The 19,805-nt window shown below is 47.7% G+C and overlaps 1 protein-coding gene across 2 annotated transcripts; it reads left to right on the top strand.

Moving 5' to 3' along the window:
* The first annotated feature begins 4,784 nt into the window (after positions 1-4,784).
* Positions 4,785-17,916, top strand: PIGV (phosphatidylinositol glycan anchor biosynthesis class V). Of its 2 annotated transcripts, XM_060140946.1 has the most exons (5): positions 4,785-5,222; positions 5,763-5,847; positions 7,956-8,090; positions 11,270-12,391; positions 13,917-17,916. In XM_060140946.1, the coding sequence occupies exons 3-5, from the start codon at positions 8,013-8,015 to the stop codon at positions 14,196-14,198; spliced, it is 1,482 nt and encodes a 493-aa protein (XP_059996929.1). In that variant the 5' UTR covers positions 4,785-5,222; positions 5,763-5,847; positions 7,956-8,012; the 3' UTR covers positions 14,199-17,916. The 2 variants fall into 2 exon arrangements, with proteins under 2 accessions (XP_059996929.1, XP_059996930.1); XM_060140947.1 differs by having other exon boundaries at positions 4,785-5,847; positions 13,969-14,099.
* Positions 17,917-19,805: the final 1,889 nt, after the last annotated feature.

The following is a 19,805-nucleotide window of genomic DNA, read 5'->3' as shown; positions in this document are numbered from 1 at the left end:
TTACAGCTGAGGAAAGCAGCTTGAGTTCACACACAAAGGTCCCCCTGACTCCAAGGCCCGAGTTCTTCCTAATGCACCACACTCCACCTCCTTCCTGGGTTGGAGAACAACCAGGAGTAACTGGACCCAGCTGTGGAGCACAGCAGGCAAGATTCGTTTTTTGCTGTGTTTAGCATGAGGTAAAATTGTCCCAGGAATTTCAGTCAAGTGTTCATCAAACTAAGTGTGGTTGTTAATATTTGGGTCAGGGACAGGAATGACTAATTCATACGTCTCCATTGAGAGAGGGGGAAATAGAGACAATTGGCTAACGTTTGTCAACTAAGATGCCTTCCTAGGACTCTTCTGGAAAAAAACTAAATGGCAAGCTTTTCATATCTATATTTTGGTGAGTAATACTGCTCTTGGCTATTTTTGCTCTGGCCTTCTGAAACTCCAATTTCTAGTCAAGAAACTGCATTTCTGGGCTGTGTGTGGAGCATTGCCTAGGAGTTTGGTTTCCTGGGTTCTTTTCATCTGCTCTCCTGCAATGCAGGAGGAGCCTAGCCTGGTGTCCAGTTTCTGACTGGAGTTACCGCAGGCACAGGCCGAAAGGGCTGCTAGTCACTGAGCTGTGAGTAATTTGCTTTTGAGAAGTAAATAGAACCTCGCCAATAGAGAACCCAGGGGTGTGGCCAGTAAGTAGTTCTTTTCCCAGGCTCCTCCCTCCCCAGCCCCGCAAGTGACCGTAACCTTCTTTCAAGGCTGGAGAGCAGCCAAGTCCAGCCTAAACAATAGTCTCAACCTCATTGGCTCTTTTGCCTTGCGGCCACTACCACCCCCAAGTGGCTAAGGCCCTTCCCACTGGGCCTCTCGGTGGGGTCAAGGTTTTCTAACTACCGAAAGGCAAACACCGAAGAAAGGGTGAAAAACACCTAGTATCCGTGGCCTTTAAATGATCAGCATTTTGGCTCCTGAAATTGGGAGGAAGGGTGGGGTCCTTGTCCCAGGGTGGATGGGCATCCTCAAGTGATATGTATGGCCAGAGCCAAAAAGGATGCTTCTGGTAAATGTCCAAGACCTGACTGGTGCCACCCCTAGTTTCAGCATGGATTTAAGTGTCATCCAGCATCCTTGGAAACTGCCAACGAATGCCCACGAAAAGAATCCGCACGAAAAGAAGTAGCATAAAGTTTGGGTAAGGTACAGCTGCCTGTCATCACAGGCATTAGCCCTGCCTGCTAACAGCTGGCAGTGACAGAATCAGAGGCCAGTGTGCTCACTTTTGTCCCATAATGGCCTAGCCTCAAAGCCAAGATCAGGATCAGCTACTCCGTCATTCCCCTAAGATTAGGACCACGGAAAGTTTGGTGTCTGGAAGCTGAGTTACTGAGAGATGGCCAAGGCCATCTCCAGATGTGGCGGCAGAGCAAAGCAGCTACAGAGGAAAAGGAGTCGTCAGGTTGCTCCAGGGAAGTGAGTGCTCCATGAGAACTCCCAAACTTCCTTCACATCTTCAGTGGGAAAATCACTTGCTCCCCTTTTTGTTCAGGGAGTTGTAACGGTGCACCTTTTTTTAAAATAAAATATTTATTTATTTATTTTTGGTTGCGTCGGGTCTTAGTTGTGGCACGTCGGATGTTTCTTTGCGGCGCACGGGCTTCTCTCTAGTTGTGGCGTGCGTGCTTCAGAGTGTGTGGGCTCTGTAGTTGCGGCACGCAGGCTCTCTAGTTGTGGCATGTGGGCTTAGTTGCCCCACGGCATGTGGGATCTTAGTTCCCCAATCAGGGATTTAATCCGTGTCCCCTGCCTTGGAAGGCAGATTCTTAACCACTGGACCTAACAGCTCATGTTTATCAAGCACTTTGTGCCAAGCACTATAAAATCCATAAGGTAGATGATACTATCATCTCCATGAGGACAAGGACTGTGTCTGTCTTGCTTAGTGTTACAGCCTCATCCCCATCACATAGTAGGCACTCCTATTTCATTGAACAAATCAAAAAGATAAAACTGTAATTTAATGGAGGAAAGAGTAGGTAGGAGCTGTTAAGACTTGGTGTGCCTTATGTAGAATTCTCGGCATAGCCCGTAAAGACTCTTAGTTGTGTGGGAAAAAAAAGGAAGAGAGGGAAAGAGGTAAACCTGAGAAAGATTAAAATACTGTGGGGTGGTAAAAAACAAAACAAAACAGCCAGGGAGGCTGAAGACCTGAATTCAAATCCCACCTCTGCCCCTAGCTGTGTAACTTCAGGCCAGTCACTTCTTCCCGAGCCTTAGTTCCCTCATCCATAAAATGCAGGTATCAGGTTAAACAAACAGATTTATTCACTAGTTCCTTACTGAGTACACACAATGTGCAAGGCATTGTTCTAAGTGCTGGTAACACTTTGGTGAACAAGGCCCCTGCTCTCATAGAGCTTGCATTCCCTAAGAGGAAAACAGACAATGAAATGAGGAAAATTCATGGACAGGACAACCAGGTGATAATAAGTGCTATGATGAAAGCAGAACAGTGATGGGATAGTACAGAGTGGTAGTTGTGGCTGGGTAGACAGAGAAAGCTTCTCCAAGGAGGTGACATTTCAGCTGAGACCTGAATATAGTGCGTTGGCCAAAGAGTGGTCGGCAGTGAAGCATTTCAAACAGGGGAAACGGCAAGAGCAGAGCCAGGCAAGTTCAGAAACAGAAATGCTGTCTCTTACATTCTAGGAGTCTAGAAACAGCGATGCACTGCTTACATTGTTTAATTTGGTCCGGGATTTGTATTATGAAACCGTTTCTTGGTGGTGTGGCATATCTGCTTCTTTATGGAAGTGTTTGGGCGGTGTAGAATCTTTTGGGAGCCCTGGGATACGTCCCTGTCTCTCCAGCTCTCCCACAGTGCTGGCCGCTCAGGGGCTCCCTGTGTAGATGCAGGCTCCATTTTAGCTGCAGACTCTAAAAGCAGACTGGAGAGAGCTGCCTCCTTCCACTACTTACTCACAGCCTTGAAGGCCCAGAACCCCTCCCACCCCACCTAGTCCTCTTCCATTCTGACAAGCCAGAGCTTTGAGAGCACAAGATTCAGCTTCCTTGTTTTCCAGTTGGAGCAGCAGCCAGAAAATGAAACAGGAAACAGAGCGGAAGAGAAGGGGGGTGGGTAGTAGAGAAGGAAAGGAAGGAGAGATTGCAAGAAAGTAGGGCTGAAGAGCTGGACAAAGTTCTACCTCTAAAGGGTGACAGTTGAGCTTTTATAAAACATTCTGATGTGTCAAAAGAGACCCCTGTCCTTTTTACAAACAGATTTTTGAGGGAATTTGGTGTGAACAGAGGGAACCTAAAGAATGCATGTCTTTTTCCCTGTGAATCCACAAAGGAAGGATAGTTCATTTCTCAGTTTTGTCTCTGCAAACACAGTACTGCTTGGAGCCTCACAGACTTCTAGAGATTCAAGCCACAACCTTAGGCCCCAGGCACGAGTGTGCCCCACGGCTCTGCCGATTCACTCACATCCCTCCGGAGCTGAGAGCAAGGGTGTGTCACCGAAAAACCTGGGGTTCTAAACTCCATTTTCCCCCTTCTCCTTCAACACACCACAACTAAAACGTGATTTATCCACCTTACACACAACAAATACCTGAGGGCAGTTCAGGTCCCAGGGCCTGAAATGAGCTATAAAGAATCAAAAGGCACAGTCCCTGGCCCCCAGAGAACTGCTGTGGATTCGCTGTCTTCGCGCCTGGAGCGAGAGCAACCACCTCTTTTGTTCCCACCCACAGTAGTAGCTGTTGCGGAAGATAAAGCCCTCCCTCCGCCAGGGCTGTGGCCAGAGGCTAACCCAGACCCTAGCTTCGTTTGGAGGTCAGATAACTGAAACCACAGGCGGCTTTGGAATCCTGAGAAACGAGAAATCCACCAACGGAGAAGGATTTATTATCTATTTCCTTTAAGGAGGGTGCAAAGCTGTTCTAACAGTTTCCGTTACAGGGTTCCCAACTGGCCGCTCCTCCCGCACAGACAGTTCTGTTGAGTTAGCTTCTTTCTTTCTTCTGCTTTTTTGGGCCCACTTTCTACGAGAGAGAAACTGCTTGAGTAAGGAAGGAGAAAGGAGTCCTGGGGGTCGTTCTCTGAAGTTTCCTTCACCGCCCTCGTCAGCCACGGGAGGTGGGGCTGCGGGCTGCAGCGGGAGCGAAGGTCCCGAGCAGCCGGAGGAGGGGAAAGTCGGGGGGAACCCCCACTTTCTTCACGCCCAGGACGCAGGGGGCCGCTCCTGGCCACAGAAGCCCCAAGCAGGCTTTTCTTTCCCTTCAGAGAACAGCTATTGTGTGCTAGGCCCTGTACTGAGCTGTTGTTGCCTGACAGCAGGGAAAGTGCGGCTCTGCCTTCCGTTTAGAGGCCGCGGGGCAGCCCCCAACTCCAAGGGCCTTGGCCCACACGGGAACTCAGTGGATGTTTGTGGGGTGCAACTGGGGCAAGAGCACCGACTCGGAGACAGCAGCCCTGGCGGACTAACTGAAGGCGGGGGGAAGGGGCTGAGGAACCCCTGGTGTCACCAAAGCGGGAAAGTGCCAAGGCGGAGGAGAGCGGAGGAGACCGGAGGAGAGCGGAGGATCCGGCTCACGCCATCCACACCCCGCTCGCCCGGACTCAACATGGCCGCTGCGGCGGGGGGCGGGGCAGCTCCGAGTCCCGGCAGGAGCGGGGCGGGGCCGCCATCAGCGGAGCCAGTACGCAGGCGCGGCCGCTCGGGTCCCCGGATGGAGGAACTGTGGTTCGGGCCCCGCCTGGGAGGTAGAGACCGGCGGGCGCTGGGGATCCGGCGCCAGCTTGGGAGCCTAGGAGTTCTGGGGGGAGGGAAGTTGTCAAACGGAGGCCGAGGGAACTGAGGCGGAGGCCGCCGAGAAGCGAGGAGCCCCGCCCCTCCGCCATAGCGGCCTCCCAGGGCCGCCTCTTCCGTTACAGCCTCCCGCCCTCCCCTGCCTTCCGGGCCTAGGCCGGGCCGGGCCTCGCCGGCCCCCTCGGGAGTAACCTCTGAGCCGTGGCCCCTTTGGGGAGAGGAGATGCCCAATCCCCTCTTGGGACTGTGTCCGAAAGGAAAGGGCTAGAACGGGCTTCGGACCCGCCTAGGCAGGCAGAAGGCGGCCCCTGCGTCGCGGCGGCCATCAAGACCTCTGGTCCTAAGGACCCTGGGTCCGAACACACCACCACCACCCACCCCGCGCCCGCCCCCGAGGATGTTAGTCTTACAGCCCAGGATGTGAGTCCTGGGCTCCGATTCAACAGGTTTTCCTATCTGCTCAGATAGGGCCCTCCCTGCCCTAAGCATAGCCAGCAAGAGCATGCGCTGTCACTGGACAAGTCCTGGGCTGGGAGTTGGGAGACCCTGGTTGTAATTCTGGCTCTGAAAGAGCGCATCCCCTTTGGCAGGAGTGACGGCTGGTGGAAAGATTGATGTTTAAGACAAAAAAAAAAAAAATTCTCCTTAAATATAGCCTAGGGAGTGCCACTTGACCCCAGTGAGCCTCAGTTTCCACATCCATAAAATGGCGATGGTAATTACACAGGGTCTAATGAGATCTCTGACGTAAAAACTCTGGAGTCTTATTACTCACCTCTCTGGGGTATATTTATCTCACGGGAAAACAGAGTAAAACTAGTTGCTCTGTAAGTGTCCTGCCAGTTCAGAGGGCCTGTGATTTCGTAAACGGGTTGTTGGGAAGTGAAGCCCGCAGTTAGCTGAGAGGGAGAGCTCACTGGCTTTATTTTTGTTTTCACATGGTTTACCTGTAAACTAAGTGTAGGCTACAAGTCGTCTGTGATCGCTGGGTCTAGAGCTTGACTCTGGAGAAAGGAAAGGAAGAATGGAAGCCTGGTGAAGAGGCAGAGGTGGGTTCCGTGCTTTTCTTTTCCCAACTCTTCTGCATGTGGGTGGGAAATGAAGGAAGGGAAAAAGTGAATTCACCCTCGGATGGAGAACCAGCGGCCGTGTAAGGTTGGCTGTGCTTGTTTCTACGATTCCTCTCGATTCGGCGAGTCAGATGTTGGCAGTGTTGGGGGGATTTCAGAAGCTTGCCTTTGAACTGAATTTTGATGAGCAAACCGGTGTGGCGCTTGTGGCCCCTCCCTTCCTCCAGGCCTCCTGGTGATGGAGTAAGCAACAGGCGCCCCCTTGTGCTGAGAGGAAAGAGAACTGTTGCTTATGGCCAGTTTTCTGGAGAAATTGTATTTTCCTGTGGCTTCTGTGACTTTGTCGTTTTGCTCTCAACATGAGATATGGTGGGAGGAGTACTCGGAGCAGGGATTTTATATCCAGAGCCAATGAACTGGTGAAGCCATATCCAGTGCTTACTACTTCCACTCAATTAGAACACAGGCTTAAAATGCTTGTTTGTAGTGCTAGGCCCTGGGGATATAGTTGGGAGCAAGATAGACAAAGCCCCTGCCCTCATAAACAACCTAAATAAGCAATAGCAATAAAGACGACAAGGCAGAGTGTAATGAGAGCATATCACATAGTCTAGTGAGAGTCAGAGAATTCCAGAAACAAGTGATAACCGAAAGGTTTGATAGGTGTTAGCCAGATAGGAGAAGGAAGAAAAGTCTTCCAGGCCTCCCTCCCTGTTAATTTCTCAGTTCTAGTATTTTTTCTTTTAGCGTTAGTTCTTCACCCCAAGTTGATGAGCTGCCCCTGATGCTCTTGCCCTTCCTTCTGATTTCCGACTGGTTCCGTAGGAGCCATTGCTACTTCTTTTAGCACAAGGAATTGTTAAAAAAAAAAAAATGCCTTAAAGTGCATTCCTTCCCTCAGAATGGCTTTGCAGTTGTTTATACATTGCTGCCATTCCAACAAAGAGATGGGAAATAACAGTTTTCCCCATCCCTAGTAGTCGACTCTGTCGTCCCCCTAAGTTTGTTTTAGCAATGTGAGCTGGCTGAAGTCCTGCTGAGTGGTGGTTTTCTTTTCCTTCTCCACTTAATTTAACAGACCAGCTGAACACACATCAGAGAGCTTAACTAGAGTGTGTAGTCATTATGGTCTTCCAGTTCAGTTCTATGCCCCACTTTTGGGACTCTGGTTTGGGACCTAGTTTATTATTCTGGGCAACAGAGAAAGGGCACACACTAAATAACGGCAACCACAATATAGATTTGGTAGTACTTCTTCACACTTCAGTCCATTTCACCATCGTGACAATTTCATGAGACAGGCAAAATAGTCTGATCTCATTTTTTTAAATTAATTAATTTATTTATTATAAATTTATTTATTTATCTTTGGTTGCATTGGTCTTTGTTGCTGTGTGTGGGCTTTAGTTGCTGTGAGCAGGGGCTACTCTTCTTTGTGGTGCGCGGGCTTCTCATTGCGGTGGCTTCTCATGTTGCAGAGCACGGGCTCTAGGCGCATGGGCTTCAGTAGTTGTGGCACGCAGGCTTCAGTAGTTGTGGCACGCGGGCTCAGTAGCTGTGGCTCACGGGCTCTAGAGCGCAGGCTCAGTAGTTAGGGTACGTGGGCTTAGTTGCTCTGCAGCCTGTGGGATCTTCCCGGACCAGGGTTCGAACCCGTGTCCTCTGCATTGGCAGGCGGATTCTTAACCACTGTGGCACCAGGAAAGTCCCCCGATCTCATTTTATACACAGAGAACTGAGGCTTAGAAGAACAAAATGAGAACTTATGAATGACAAAGTCAGGACTTGAACCCAGGTCTTTAGTTCCTGGATAGGGGCACTCAACAGGCTTTTAAAGGTTTTCTGTGAGCTTAGCTTTCCAGCTCCATGCCTATCTGTGTGGAACTGCCCCTACAAGAATACAGTGCTTCAGAGTGACACCAAGAGGTCCCATCTGCCTTTAAGACGCTTTTTCCTCATCTGGAAAGTAAGGTGGTTAAGTCTGCCATAGTAGTCCTGAAGCAGGGGTGATGTTTTCATGAAGAATGCTTTCAAGAATTTACTTTCTGCCCATGTGTGACATTTCCTCTTTGGGTTTTGGAGTTTAGAAGCCTGAGGGAGTTCAGCCCTGGCAGCAGCCCCCCTGAATTCCTGGTGGTGAGAGGATGTGGCCCCTGGACACATCCCGGAAAGAGGTCCTGGGGTTTGCAGTCAGCTGCCGTGTCCTGACTCTGGTGCTGCAGGTCAGTCTCTGATCTTTTGTCCTGAACATGCCATTGCCACATGACTGGGCTAGACATTAAGAATAGGCCTCATCTTCTTTCCCTTTCCCAGATGCGCCCCCCCCCCGACCATGTGTTTAGAACTATAGAGACCTAGACCACATAGCTGAAAAGTGGGCAGGACTCGTAGATATGACCTATTAATCTCTTATTTTATATTTATTTATTTTGATCTATTAATCTCTTATTTTACACATGAAGTAGCTGAGGCCCAGAAAGGATAAATGGCTTCCTTAAAGTCACAAGGCAAGTTAGAGAAGGACCAGAATCAGACCCCAGGTTTCCTTACTCTTGGGCTAGTGGTCTTTCCAGCAGACCATGATGTTCTGTAACCAGAACAGGTGTGTTCTGGTTTAGGGTGTGACAGCTCAAAGCGTTGCCCTGGGTCCCCTGACCAGGAGACTGAGCGTTGCATCAGTCAGTTGAGTGGGCGAGAGGTGGCACTGTCCTGAGACCCTCTGTGTATATTTGTTTAGTCAGCAGTGTCTCCTGCTCTTCCCCCAGCTGTGTCCCCTTGCTGTCTCACCCACACACAACCCGCAGAATGCATTTTGCAATTCCCTGTCCCCTCCAAGACTGCCCTTGATACATATTTTAATCAACTTTCAGGTATATATGAACTCTGTATGGTGCCTAGCACAGTGCCCAGTGCTTAGTATGTCTTCAGTATCTGTTATTGTTGAATGTATGTCAACACCCTAGGGATGTTCTATTAGCATATTATATGTGCCTTTCATCACAAGCACATTCTCTCTGAGGCTCATCGGTGGTTCCTTTGTGGAAAACTCCTTTTTTCCCTCCTCCCCCACTATGTGAGGCATAACAGCCTCTGTTAAACCTCTGTCCCAGGTTTAAGTGAAGTGTCTTCAACTTGGAGACTAGGGCTGTTACCTGTGACTGTCACTCCTGTCCCACTTGTTTTCACTGTTTGAAGTGGCCTGATAAAGAAACTGAAAAAGGGAAAAGCCTTAAAAATGAGGTTATACTCCTGTTGCTAGGCTGGAAAACTGACTTGATGATGGCTTTGAACCAGCATCAGCTGAATGATTGACAGAACTAAGGGAGCAATACTGTGACTCGGCATCTGGGATAGGGTACCAGGACAGCTGGGTTCTAATTCAGATGGTGATTTGGAAACAAGTATGTTTCCTCTATACTGTTCGCTCAACCACCAAATTTTATTAAGTTCCTGCCCTGGTCAAAGAACTATGCTAGGTGGGAGTATAAAAAGTCACGATTTCTTTTCCCTTAAGCAGCTGACCAAATCTAACGGGGCAAAAAGACATTTAATAATAATGCTATTTCATTATCCTCCCCTCCCCCCCTTCCAGCTTTAAAGCTCACGCCATCAGGTTATACCCCAGTTACCCTTTGTTGTTGCTGTCATCTCTGTTAGCGACAACTCATTCCTCCTCATTCCTTGAAGGTTTTAGCTCCTGATTCACTGTTATTCTTTCCAGCACTACTGTATATTTCTTGGTGGTTTCAATATCAGTAAAGCTGATACATCTAACCACTGTCTCCTATCTTTCCAGTTCACTCCCTCCACTACCCCAGTTCTAACGATTCTTCCACTCCCTCAGGACTTATCCATTGATTCTACCATGGTTTCACTGTCCCTCACCTACCTCATGGCTTCAGCTCCACTTCTTACCCAGCTTAGATTCCATGGTCCACCATGCATACACGTACAACTCACTTGCTCCCTTCTCCCTATGTCTTAATCACAAGACAAAAGCCCAGCCATGGTTAAATTCAATTCTGTGTCTACTCCACGCATGCATCTGCCCAGAGAAAAGCACACAACCTTGTTAACTAGTTTCTTTGTATTCAATATCATTAACCCAAGTGAGTCCTTAATGCTGCCTGGCAATCTTAGTGTATTTCCTTGGTCCAGTCGCTCACCCATTCTCTCAAATTTTTCTGCACATCAGAATCAGCTGGGAGAGCTAAAAACAATCTAAACGCCCAGGCTGTACCCCATATTGGTTAAGTCATCAATGTTGTAGCAGGAGGGAAACCCAGGCATCAGTATTTTTGAAACCCCTTGGGCAATTCCAGTGCACAGCCTATTTTGAGAACTAGGGTCATAGATGACTTATTTTACACATTTTCCTCTTAAGTCTCTAGCACCTTTTCCCCAGCTTGTTTTCCTGAGTGAAAATTCAGAAAAGTAGAAGCAATAAGAAGTAACCTTCTGAATACTTCCACCACAGCCATCAGCATACCTACATCTGCACCTCTGTGCCTTCACTACTGAAGGGTGGATGAACTGTCTGTCTCCTCTCTAAGGCCAGTTCCACCTCCAAAGCAGATTCCATACCCTTTTGCCTGCTCCAGCAATTCTTCCCTTTCTCGCCTGCATACTCAGTGGTTTCCTTTCCACTGGATATTCCCATTGGCAAACAAATACTTACCTCCCGCCTTTGGAAAAAAAAACAAGATTTCTCTTGACCCCACAATGTCATTCACCTACTACCCCATTTCTCTGCTTCCCTTTACAGGAAAACTCCTCCAAACAGTTGTCTGTATCTACTGTCTCACTTCTTCCCTTCTCTGCTGAACCCAGTCCAGGCAGTCTTCTCTCTCCTCCACTCCACTGAAGTAGCTCTTGTCAAAGTCACCAATGACATTCCCATTGCTAAAGCCAGTGGTCAGTTTTCAGTCCCCATCTTACTTGACCTATCAGCAACATTTAAGAGCCGATCACTCCTTTGCTTTACTTGGTTCTATGACACCATGCTCTCCTGGTTTCCTCCCTACCTCACTGACCTTCCTTCTTTACCTTTATTGCTAGATCCTCACTCTCTTCCGAGCCTCTAAATATTGACATGTCTGAGGCCCAGTCCTCAGATCTCTTCTTTTCTCTATCTGCACTTCTTCCCTGGGTGATCTCATTCAGTCTCACACCTTTTAATATCATCCATATACTTATGACTCCCAAATTTATATCTCTAGCCCTGATTGCTCTCCTGACCCTCAGACCCATATATCTCACTGTCTCGTTGACCTCTGCACTGGAATGTCCATCTCAAACTTAACTTGTGATTCTTCCCCAACATGTCTGTTCCTCCTCATTTTATTAAATGGTAATGCTTCCACTGGCTCAACCAAAATCCTAGTTCTCCTTCATCCCACAGGCTCTCTTCAATGCCATCATCCCAGACCATCATGCGGAAGCCTTCTCACCTCCTCGCCTCGCCCCCTCCGGCTCTGTGGACCAACTTGTGGAAAGTCTCCTGGGTGGCCTGTCTCACTGGGATGCTGAACACTTCCTGTTCATTGCTGAGCATGGCTACCTGTATGAGCACAACTTTGCCTTCTTCCCCGGTTTCCCCCTGGTCCTGTTGGTGGGGACTGAATTGCTGAGACCCCTGTGGGGGTTACTGAGCCTACGGAGTTGCCTGCTAATCTCAGTAGCATCGCTCAATTCCTTGTTCTCCGTGCTGGCCGCACTTGCGCTTCATGACCTGGGCTGTCTGGTTTTGCGCTGTCCCCGCCAGGCTTTTTATGGAGCGCTGCTCTTCTGCCTCAGCCCCGCCAATGTCTTCCTGGCGGCTGGCTACTCAGAAGCTTTGTTTGCCCTCCTGACATTCAGCGCCCTGGGGCAGCTGGAAAGGGGCCGAAGCTGGACTAGTGGAATCCTCTTTGCCCTTGCCACTGGTGTGCGCTCCAACGGGCTGGTCAACGTTGGCTTCCTCGTGCATTCTCAGTGCCGAGGCTTTTTCTCTTCTCTCATGGTGCGGAATCCTCTGAGACGGCTCTTGAAGCTGATGGGCTCTGTGTTCCTGTCAGTGCTCACACTTAGCCTTCCCTTTGCCCTCTTTCAATATTACGCCTATACCCAGTTCTGTCTGCCAGGCCCAGCCTACCCCATTCCTAAGCCCTTGCTGCAGTTAGCTGTGGACAAGGGCTACCGAATCGTAGAGGGAAATGAGCCGCCTTGGTGCTCCTGGGATCTTCCCCTAATATACAGCTACATCCAGGATATCTATTGGAATGTTGGCTTTTTGAGATACTATGAACTCAAGCAGGTGCCCAATTTTCTACTGGCTGCGCCAGTGGCTATACTGGTTGCCTGGGCAACTTGGACATATGTGACCGCCCATCCTTGGCTCTGCCTTACACTTGGGATGCAAAGGAGCAAGAACAGAGAGACCGCAGAGAAGCCTGAGCCTGGATTCCTCAGTCCTCGGGTGTTCGTGTACCTGGTCCACGCTGCAGCGCTGCTGCTGTTTGGTGGTCTGTGCCTGCATGTTCAGGTGAGGTGGACTCCTGGCTGGGAAAAGGTGGGAACACGGGCCAAAGCCCTCAGTCGGGGGCAGGGAAGACCTTTAACTTCGCCCATTTGAGTGACCTGTACCTAATTTATTCATTCAACAACTATTTGGGGGTGTTTTTAGTGTGAGTCCCTGGGTCAGATCACTGAGGTTAGAACATAAATAAGTTAAGTTTGCTGCCCTGGTAGGTCTTGTGGTCAAAATGGAGAGACAGACATTTAACGGCTTAAATTATAGTATAGTGAGATGGAATTGGAGATATTTTTGAGGTAAAGTATTGTGGAAGCACAGAGGAAAAAGTAGCTAACTGGCTGAAGGAGGTGAGGAGGGCATCATATTTAGGCTGGGTCCTGAAGGGTAAGAAGGAATTCCATTTAAGAAGCAGAGGAAGAACATTCTGGGCAAATGGAAGGGCATGTGCGAAGACAACGAGAGTTGTGAAAGGACCTGATCTGACTGAGTTATAGGAATAGCACAGAGGGTATCTCTGGGACCTTCCCCTAACTTACAACTATACCCAGAATGTCTGCTTGAATGTCGACTTTCTGAGGTACTCTGAGCTCTGGCAGGTGCTCCATTTTCAGAGGAGCTCTCTTGTGCAATGTTCGGTTGGTGGGGAGGATAGAGAGGGATGGGAAGGGTTTGATCATACATTCGATTTTTTTTGGTTCCTGGTCCACCATAAACCCTGAGGAAGTCCAGGTCCAGGTCCACCATAAACCCTGAGGAAGTCTTTTTGTCTCCATGCTGGCCACTCCTCAGCAGTTTCTGCCTCTTGGAGGCGCACATTGGCTGTTTGTAAAGTTCTCTGCGCTATGTGACTAAGAGGCACAGGGGAAATAGAAAGGAGCACTCTGTGTTTGTAGCTGGATGAGCTAGTAGAGTGAGTGCCAGCGAAGCTTAGAGTTTCAAGGATAGACGAGGGGGGGCCATTTGGAGACCTGGCTCTGAGCTTCCCTAGAAGGACAGTGTTGAACCACAGGATCCCTCGCCCCCTTTCTCTCTGCTTTGCCATCCCCGTGGGATGAGGGAACCGTTTCAGGGGGCAGGGGATCAGAGTCCTGGCCCTGGGCTAAAAGTGGACCCCACAGACTTTTTTTTTTTTTTTTTGGCCATGCCGCATGGCACGTGGGATCTTAGTTCCCCAACCAGGGATCGAATCCACGCCCCCTGCGTTGGAAGCGTGGAATCTTAACCACTGGACTGCCAGGGAAGTCCCCTGACCACCCGCCCCCCCCCATAGAATTTTTAGTATCAGTTGGCCCATTATTGTGGTAATTAGTGTGTAGCCATATTTATTTGTAACATTGCAGTCACCTGGCTGGCGTCATGCACAGCTTTATAAGGCAGATCCTAAGCTCTGCTGAATGAATATCTTTTCCAGTGTAATACATTTGTAGTCGTAGAGCTATAGCTCACCCAGCAGCAGGGAAGTCCCAGGCTCATCCAATTTGAGGCAGTGACATTCCAGTAAATGTGTGGGTTTTCCCCTTCTTATGATTTCCAGGTTCTCACCAGGTTTTTATGCTCCTCCACTCCTATTGTGTACTGGTTTTCAGCTCACTTGCTTCAAGATCAAGAACCACTGCTGAGATCCCTAGAGACTGTGCCTTGGAAGCCTCTTTCAGGGGACTCCCCACCAGGACAAAAGGTCCCCAGAAACTCTATCATGGGACTCTTGTACAACTGGAAAACTTGTTCTCTGGTCACACGGTGCATTCTAGGCTACTTCCTGACTTACTGGCTCCTGGGACTACTCCTGCATTGCAACTTCCTACCTTGGACATGACCTGGAGACTTGGGGACAGGCTTGAAGCAGACTTAACCAGGGTCTGAAAGTACAAATACATGCTGGGGCTGCCTGTGCTGCCCTGGAACCCTTACTCTGCCCGTTAGAATCTCTCTCTCCTTGAAGGTTGGTTAGGAGTGGGAGAAGTGTGAGCCTCTAGAGAGCACCTTCTGGTCCTGGCCATGGCAGACTTTAGGGTAGTAACTGTTTTCTCTGTAAATGAAGAAATCTTATTCCAGGTCTAAAGCGTACCTGGATCTGTCTTGTCAATCAACCATAGCAGAGATAGTCTTAAACTTACCACCTACCCACACGTAAATTTAAATGTAAATTATTTAAATGTGAATTTCATCAAAGGCTCTAGCTGACAAGCTGGTCATAGTCCACACAGTGATGGCGGAGGCCTGGACAGTGTAGCCTAAGTACAATGGGACCATCTTTTCTAAATGGGACATTGTTTCTGATTATTTTTTTCATGATTTGTTCACTTATTTATATGAAAAACCTTACAAAGATACGCAAATTAAACAACTTTTGATTATATCTGCAATTAATTACCTTTTTATTTTTTAAATTATTTTATTTTATTTTATTGGCTGCACAGCTTGCGGGAGCTTTGTTCACTGACCAGGGATTAAACCCGGTCCACAGCAGTGAAAGCACCGAGCTGGACCACCAGTGAATTCCCATAAATTACCTTTTTAAAAATATAATACAAATTAAGGGCTGAGACCCTGCCACATACTCTGCATCCACACTTCATTTGGATATTAAAGGTCAATTGAGGCAAAAAAAATTAATACAAGTTACTTGGGGGAAAAAAGTCATGGTAAGAAGAACATTGCATGAGGAGGCAGGAGGCCTGGATTCTGGTCCTCTCAGTAAAGCCCCACTTAACAGCTGTGTGACCTTGGGAGAGTTTTCAGAGCCTTAGTTACCTCTTCTGAAACTAGGGGAAAATTACATTCTCCCACTGGAAAAAATATCCAGTTCTCCTCTTTTCAGCACTCTGAGGAGTAATTTCAGTGACGTTTCCTCTGAAGGAGGAAGAGCAGTGACACTTGGCAAATAAGGCTCCCCTGTCCTGTGTAAGTAAGCCTGCCCAGGGGCAACTAAATGTTCAATGTGTGAGCAGTGACTGGTTTTCCGGCCCTGCCCGAGTGCCTGTGCTTTCTTGATTGGTAGGTAAGGGTCAGATGAGCCAACACAGCAGCAGGAATTGATAAATTGTAGGTAAGTCCAGGGTTGAATGAAATGGTATCTTCCTGGCCCCCATTTGGTAATGGGCTTGACTCTATAATTGTAGTAAAATCTTGACCCCTGCTGAGCTATTTTTTCTCATTCTTTGAGCCAGGTAAGAGGCTCTGCATCATCACCACTCTTTCCCCATTTGAGCCAAAAATTCCAACAAGCAGAAACTTCGAAATAGATGGATTGACACGCTCCCTCTGACCATGACTGCAAGTTAAACTTGCCAGCTGAAGGGAAGCTCCTGGCTGAGCCCCAGCACCCTCTATTGGAGCTCCTAGTCAGCCTGGCCAATAAGCATTTCCCATCCATCGCCCCAGCTTTAGCACAGCTGAGAGAATTTGGTCCAGAGTCAAATGCTTCTGAAAATGTACACACAGATCGGGACAGCCCTCTGCCTTCTGCCAAGACACCCGAGTGCCCTTCTTGGCAAAAGATGATCACCCCTGCCCTAGTGTCCCTTCAGTTGGCAGAAACTGTTCCCTCCCTCCTCACCCACAGCTGCAAATCTGGGGACTTCCACCCTGTGTGCAGGGAGCGTTGAGGGCCTGATTCAGCTCTTTATTGCAGAGGTAGGAGTACTAGATTGTTTGCTCTCATGGATTGACCTCTTTGCCTCTTTTGGGGGGGATAATCAGAACTGATTGTTTCCCTACTGGAAGAGGTGACTCAAACTCCGCAGGGTAGGGGATGATTTCACTGCTTTGGCAGTCTCAGCTTAACGTTCACACTAGACCTCGTCACCCCCAGAAACAAGTGATTTCAAGGACCGGAAACCCTATAAATGCGAACCTCTCATTTCTCAACTAATACCAAGGAACTAAATCACTCTGGTATTTTGCAAAGACCATTCTGGTTACAGCCGATCATAGAGGAGTTAAGTGAGGACCCCAGCTAGGTGGACGTACCTGGTGTGACCTGGAGATGGACACAGTTTTCTCTCTGACCTTGGAGGGATCTAGTTCTCTAAGGAGCTAAGGAATGGGCTGATTTTATGGCCAGCAGCTGTCCTTTTACTATCCTATTAACAGTCTTTAATAGCCTTCAAGAGGGATATGAAGGGCCCAAGGCAGGAAGCTTCCTGTTTACCCTGAGGTCTAACAATGCTGCAGCTGGGTTGGGCGTCTACAATTTCAGAGAAAAGTCATTTCCTTCTGAGACCCAGCTAAAACAGAAACCAGACGCTTTATGTACCTAGAAGTAGATGCTTTTTTGTTCTTTAATGAAGGTGGGAGGAGAGGGAACGTTTGACATGGCTTTACCAGTCCCCCTGAAAAAAAAAAATCACTTTTCTTGAACAGACCCTCTCACCCTCCTCCAAAAAATGTAGTGTGTGCAGGCTCATGGGATTTGCAACTGATTGATTCTTTCAGCAATTGTTTGGTATTGCCTGTTTTAGGGGACTAAAGAAGACTCGCCCTGCTTCCTGTCCTCAAATAGCTGCCTGATAGAGTTTCTAGCAGAAACACAGGAACGTTAATCAAGGAAAAAACTAATAAATTCTGGGGAATGAAGAGATACTTAAACTTCTTGCTCAGTATTCTCTACTTGAACTTTTTATGCTGAGGATGAATTAAAATTTTACTTGTATGCTTGGGAAAAGGTAAGTGTGGTACAGAGTAAGTTCTCTGTAAATTCACACAAGATGGAGATCCCTCCCAGCTTGGAATACTTGAAAAGACTTTGTAGGGAATGGCCTTTGAGTTGGACTTTGAAGGACAGTAGGATTTGAAGTTAAGGGCAGAGAATGAGTATAGGAAGCAGGAAACAGAACAGGACAGGGAGAGCTCAGTTTGAGTGGAACTGAGGTATTGTCATTGTTGTCTAAGCATTGAAATCAGCCCCAAGCCCAGCTCCACTGTGTACTAGCTGTGTAAAGGTGAGCCAGATACTGAATCTCTAGGCCTCTGTTCACTCATCTGTAAAACATGGATAACACTATCTACCTCATAGATATGAATAATAATATTATCTATCTCAGAGTTATGTGAGTTAAATGAAAAATGTTTAGAATAGTACTAACAAAAGAATAGCTGCATTTTGGACGTGTTGAGTTTACAATGCCATCAGCACATTCATATGCCAGGAAATGTGGACCAGGAGACAAGGAGAGGGGTCAGGGAGCAATCCACACAGACATGATAATTATAGCAGCCATGATATTGGATGAGATTGTCAAAAAGAAAAAATGTAGAGAGAGAAGGAGGGCCTGTAAAACCTTGGGCAAGTGACTCAACTTCTCTAAACCTGTTTTCTCATCTCTAAAATGGGGGTGACATCACTTACCACACAGAGTAGTTATGAAGATTAAATGAGATAAAGCACTAGATAAAGCACTAGCATAGCACGTAGCACATAGTAAGAACTTAATGAATGGTAGCTATTTTTTATCATCATCATCGTCATCATTGTTATCGTCGTCATTAAAAAACCAGGAACAAATATTATCTGCTGTACACAACATTGTAAATCAACTATACTTCAATAAAAAAATTTTTTTTTAATTGCCTTTCTTTTTAAGGCTGAATAATATTCCATTGTATGTATATACCACATTTTGTTTATCCATTCATCCTTTGAGGGATATACTTGGATAGCTCCACCTTTTGGCTATTGCGAATAATGCTGCTATGAACATTGGTGTACAAATACCTGTTCAAGTCCCTGTTTTCAATTCTTTGGGGTATATACCCAGAAGTATATATTGCTGGATCATATGTTAATTCTATGTTGTTGTTGTTTTTTAGGAACTGCTATACTGTTTTCCACAGGATTTGCATCATTTTGTATTCCCAGTAGCAGTGCACAAGGATCCAAATTTCTCTACATCCTCACCAACACTTATTTTCCTTTTTTTTTCTTCTTCTCTTTTTTTAAAATACTAGCCATCCTAGTGGTTGTGAAGTTGTATCTCACTGTAGTTTTGATTTGCATTTCCCTAATAATTAGTGATGTTGAGCATCTTTTTATGTGCTTATTGGCCATTTGTATACCTTTGGAGAAATGTCTATTCAGATCCTTTGCCCTTTATTTATTTATTTTTTTTGGCCTCACCACGTGGCATGCAGGACCTTAGTTCCCTGGCCGGGGATGAACCTGCACCCCCTGCAGTGGAAGCATGGAATCTTAACCACTGGACTGCCAGGGAAGTCCCCCTTTGCCCTTTTTTTTTTTTTTTTGGCTGCTTTGGGTCTTCATTGCTGCACGCAGGCTTTCTCTAGTTGTGGTAAGCAGGGGCTACTCTTTACTGCGGTGCGCGGGCTTCTCATTGTGGTGGCTTCTCTTGTTGCGGAGCGTGGGCTCTAGGCGCGCGGGCTTCAGTAGTTGTGGCACATGGGCTCAGCAGTTGTGGCTCGCGGGCTCTAGAGTGCAGGCTCAGTAGTTGTGGCTCACGGGCCTAGTTGCTCCGCGGCATGTGGGATCTTCCTGGACCAGGGCTCGAACCCATGTCTCCCGCATTGGCAGGTGGATTCTTAACCACTGTGCCACCAGGGAAGCCCAGGTCTAACATTCTTACACATGTGAATATCCAGTTTTCCCAGCACCATTTATTGAAAAAACTGTCCTTTCCTCATTGAAAGGTCTTGGAGGTCTTGTCAGAATCTTTTGACTGTATATGCAAGGGTTTATTTCTAGGCTCTGTATTCTACTCCATTGATCTATATGCCTTTCTTTATGCCAGTACCACACTGTTTTGATTACTGTAGATTTGTAGTAAGTTTTGAAAACAGGAGGTATGAGACCTCCAATTTTATTCTTCTTGTACAAAACTGTTTTGGCTATTCAGGGTCCCTTGAGGTTTCATATTAAATTTAGGTAGTCAAAGCTTTTTTCTTTTTTCTTTTGGGCTCAAAATTTCTTTGGCAATACAGTTACCTCAAAATATTTTTGGAGGTGGGCTTCCCTGGTGGCACAGTGGTTGAGAGTCCGCCTGCTGATGCAGGGGACACGGGTTCGTGCCCCGGTCCGGGAAGATACCACATACCGTGGAGCGGCTGGGCCTGTGAGCCATGGCCGCTGAGCCTGCGCGTCCGGAGCCTGTGCTCCGCAATGGGAGAAGCCACAACAGTGAGAGGCCCGCGTACCGCAACAAACAAACAAACAAGCAAACAAAAAACAGTATTTTTGGAGGGACTTCCCTGGTGGCGCAGTGGTTCAGACTCCGCACTCCCGATGCAGAGGGCTCGGGTTCGATCCCTGGTCAGGGCACTAGATCCCACAGGCATGCCACAACTAAGAGTTCGCATGCCACAACTAAGGAGCCCACGTGCTGCAACTAAGGAGCCCACATGCCGCAACTAAGGAGCTGGCAAACTGCAACTAAGGAACACTTGAGCCACAACTAAGGAGCTCCCCGGC

This window comes from Lagenorhynchus albirostris, chromosome 2 (assembly GCF_949774975.1).
Source record: "Lagenorhynchus albirostris chromosome 2, mLagAlb1.1, whole genome shotgun sequence".
NCBI classification, from domain to species: Eukaryota; Metazoa; Chordata; class Mammalia; order Artiodactyla; family Delphinidae; genus Lagenorhynchus; species Lagenorhynchus albirostris.
This window is presented reverse-complemented; position numbering and strand designations above follow the sequence as displayed.

Excerpts from the sequence above, each read along its gene's own strand:
- PIGV (XM_060140946.1), top strand. The coding sequence starts at position 8,013 with ATGTGGCCCCTGGACACATCCCGGAAAGAGGTCCTGGGGTTTGCAGTC. Across the intron at positions 8,091-11,269 it reads TCCTGACTCTGGTGCTGCAG|GCTCTCTTCAATGCCATCAT; the intron begins GTCAGTCTCTGA and ends TTCATCCCACAG. Across the intron at positions 12,392-13,916 it reads GTCTGTGCCTGCATGTTCAG|GTTCTCACCAGGTTTTTATG; the intron begins GTGAGGTGGACT and ends TATGATTTCCAG.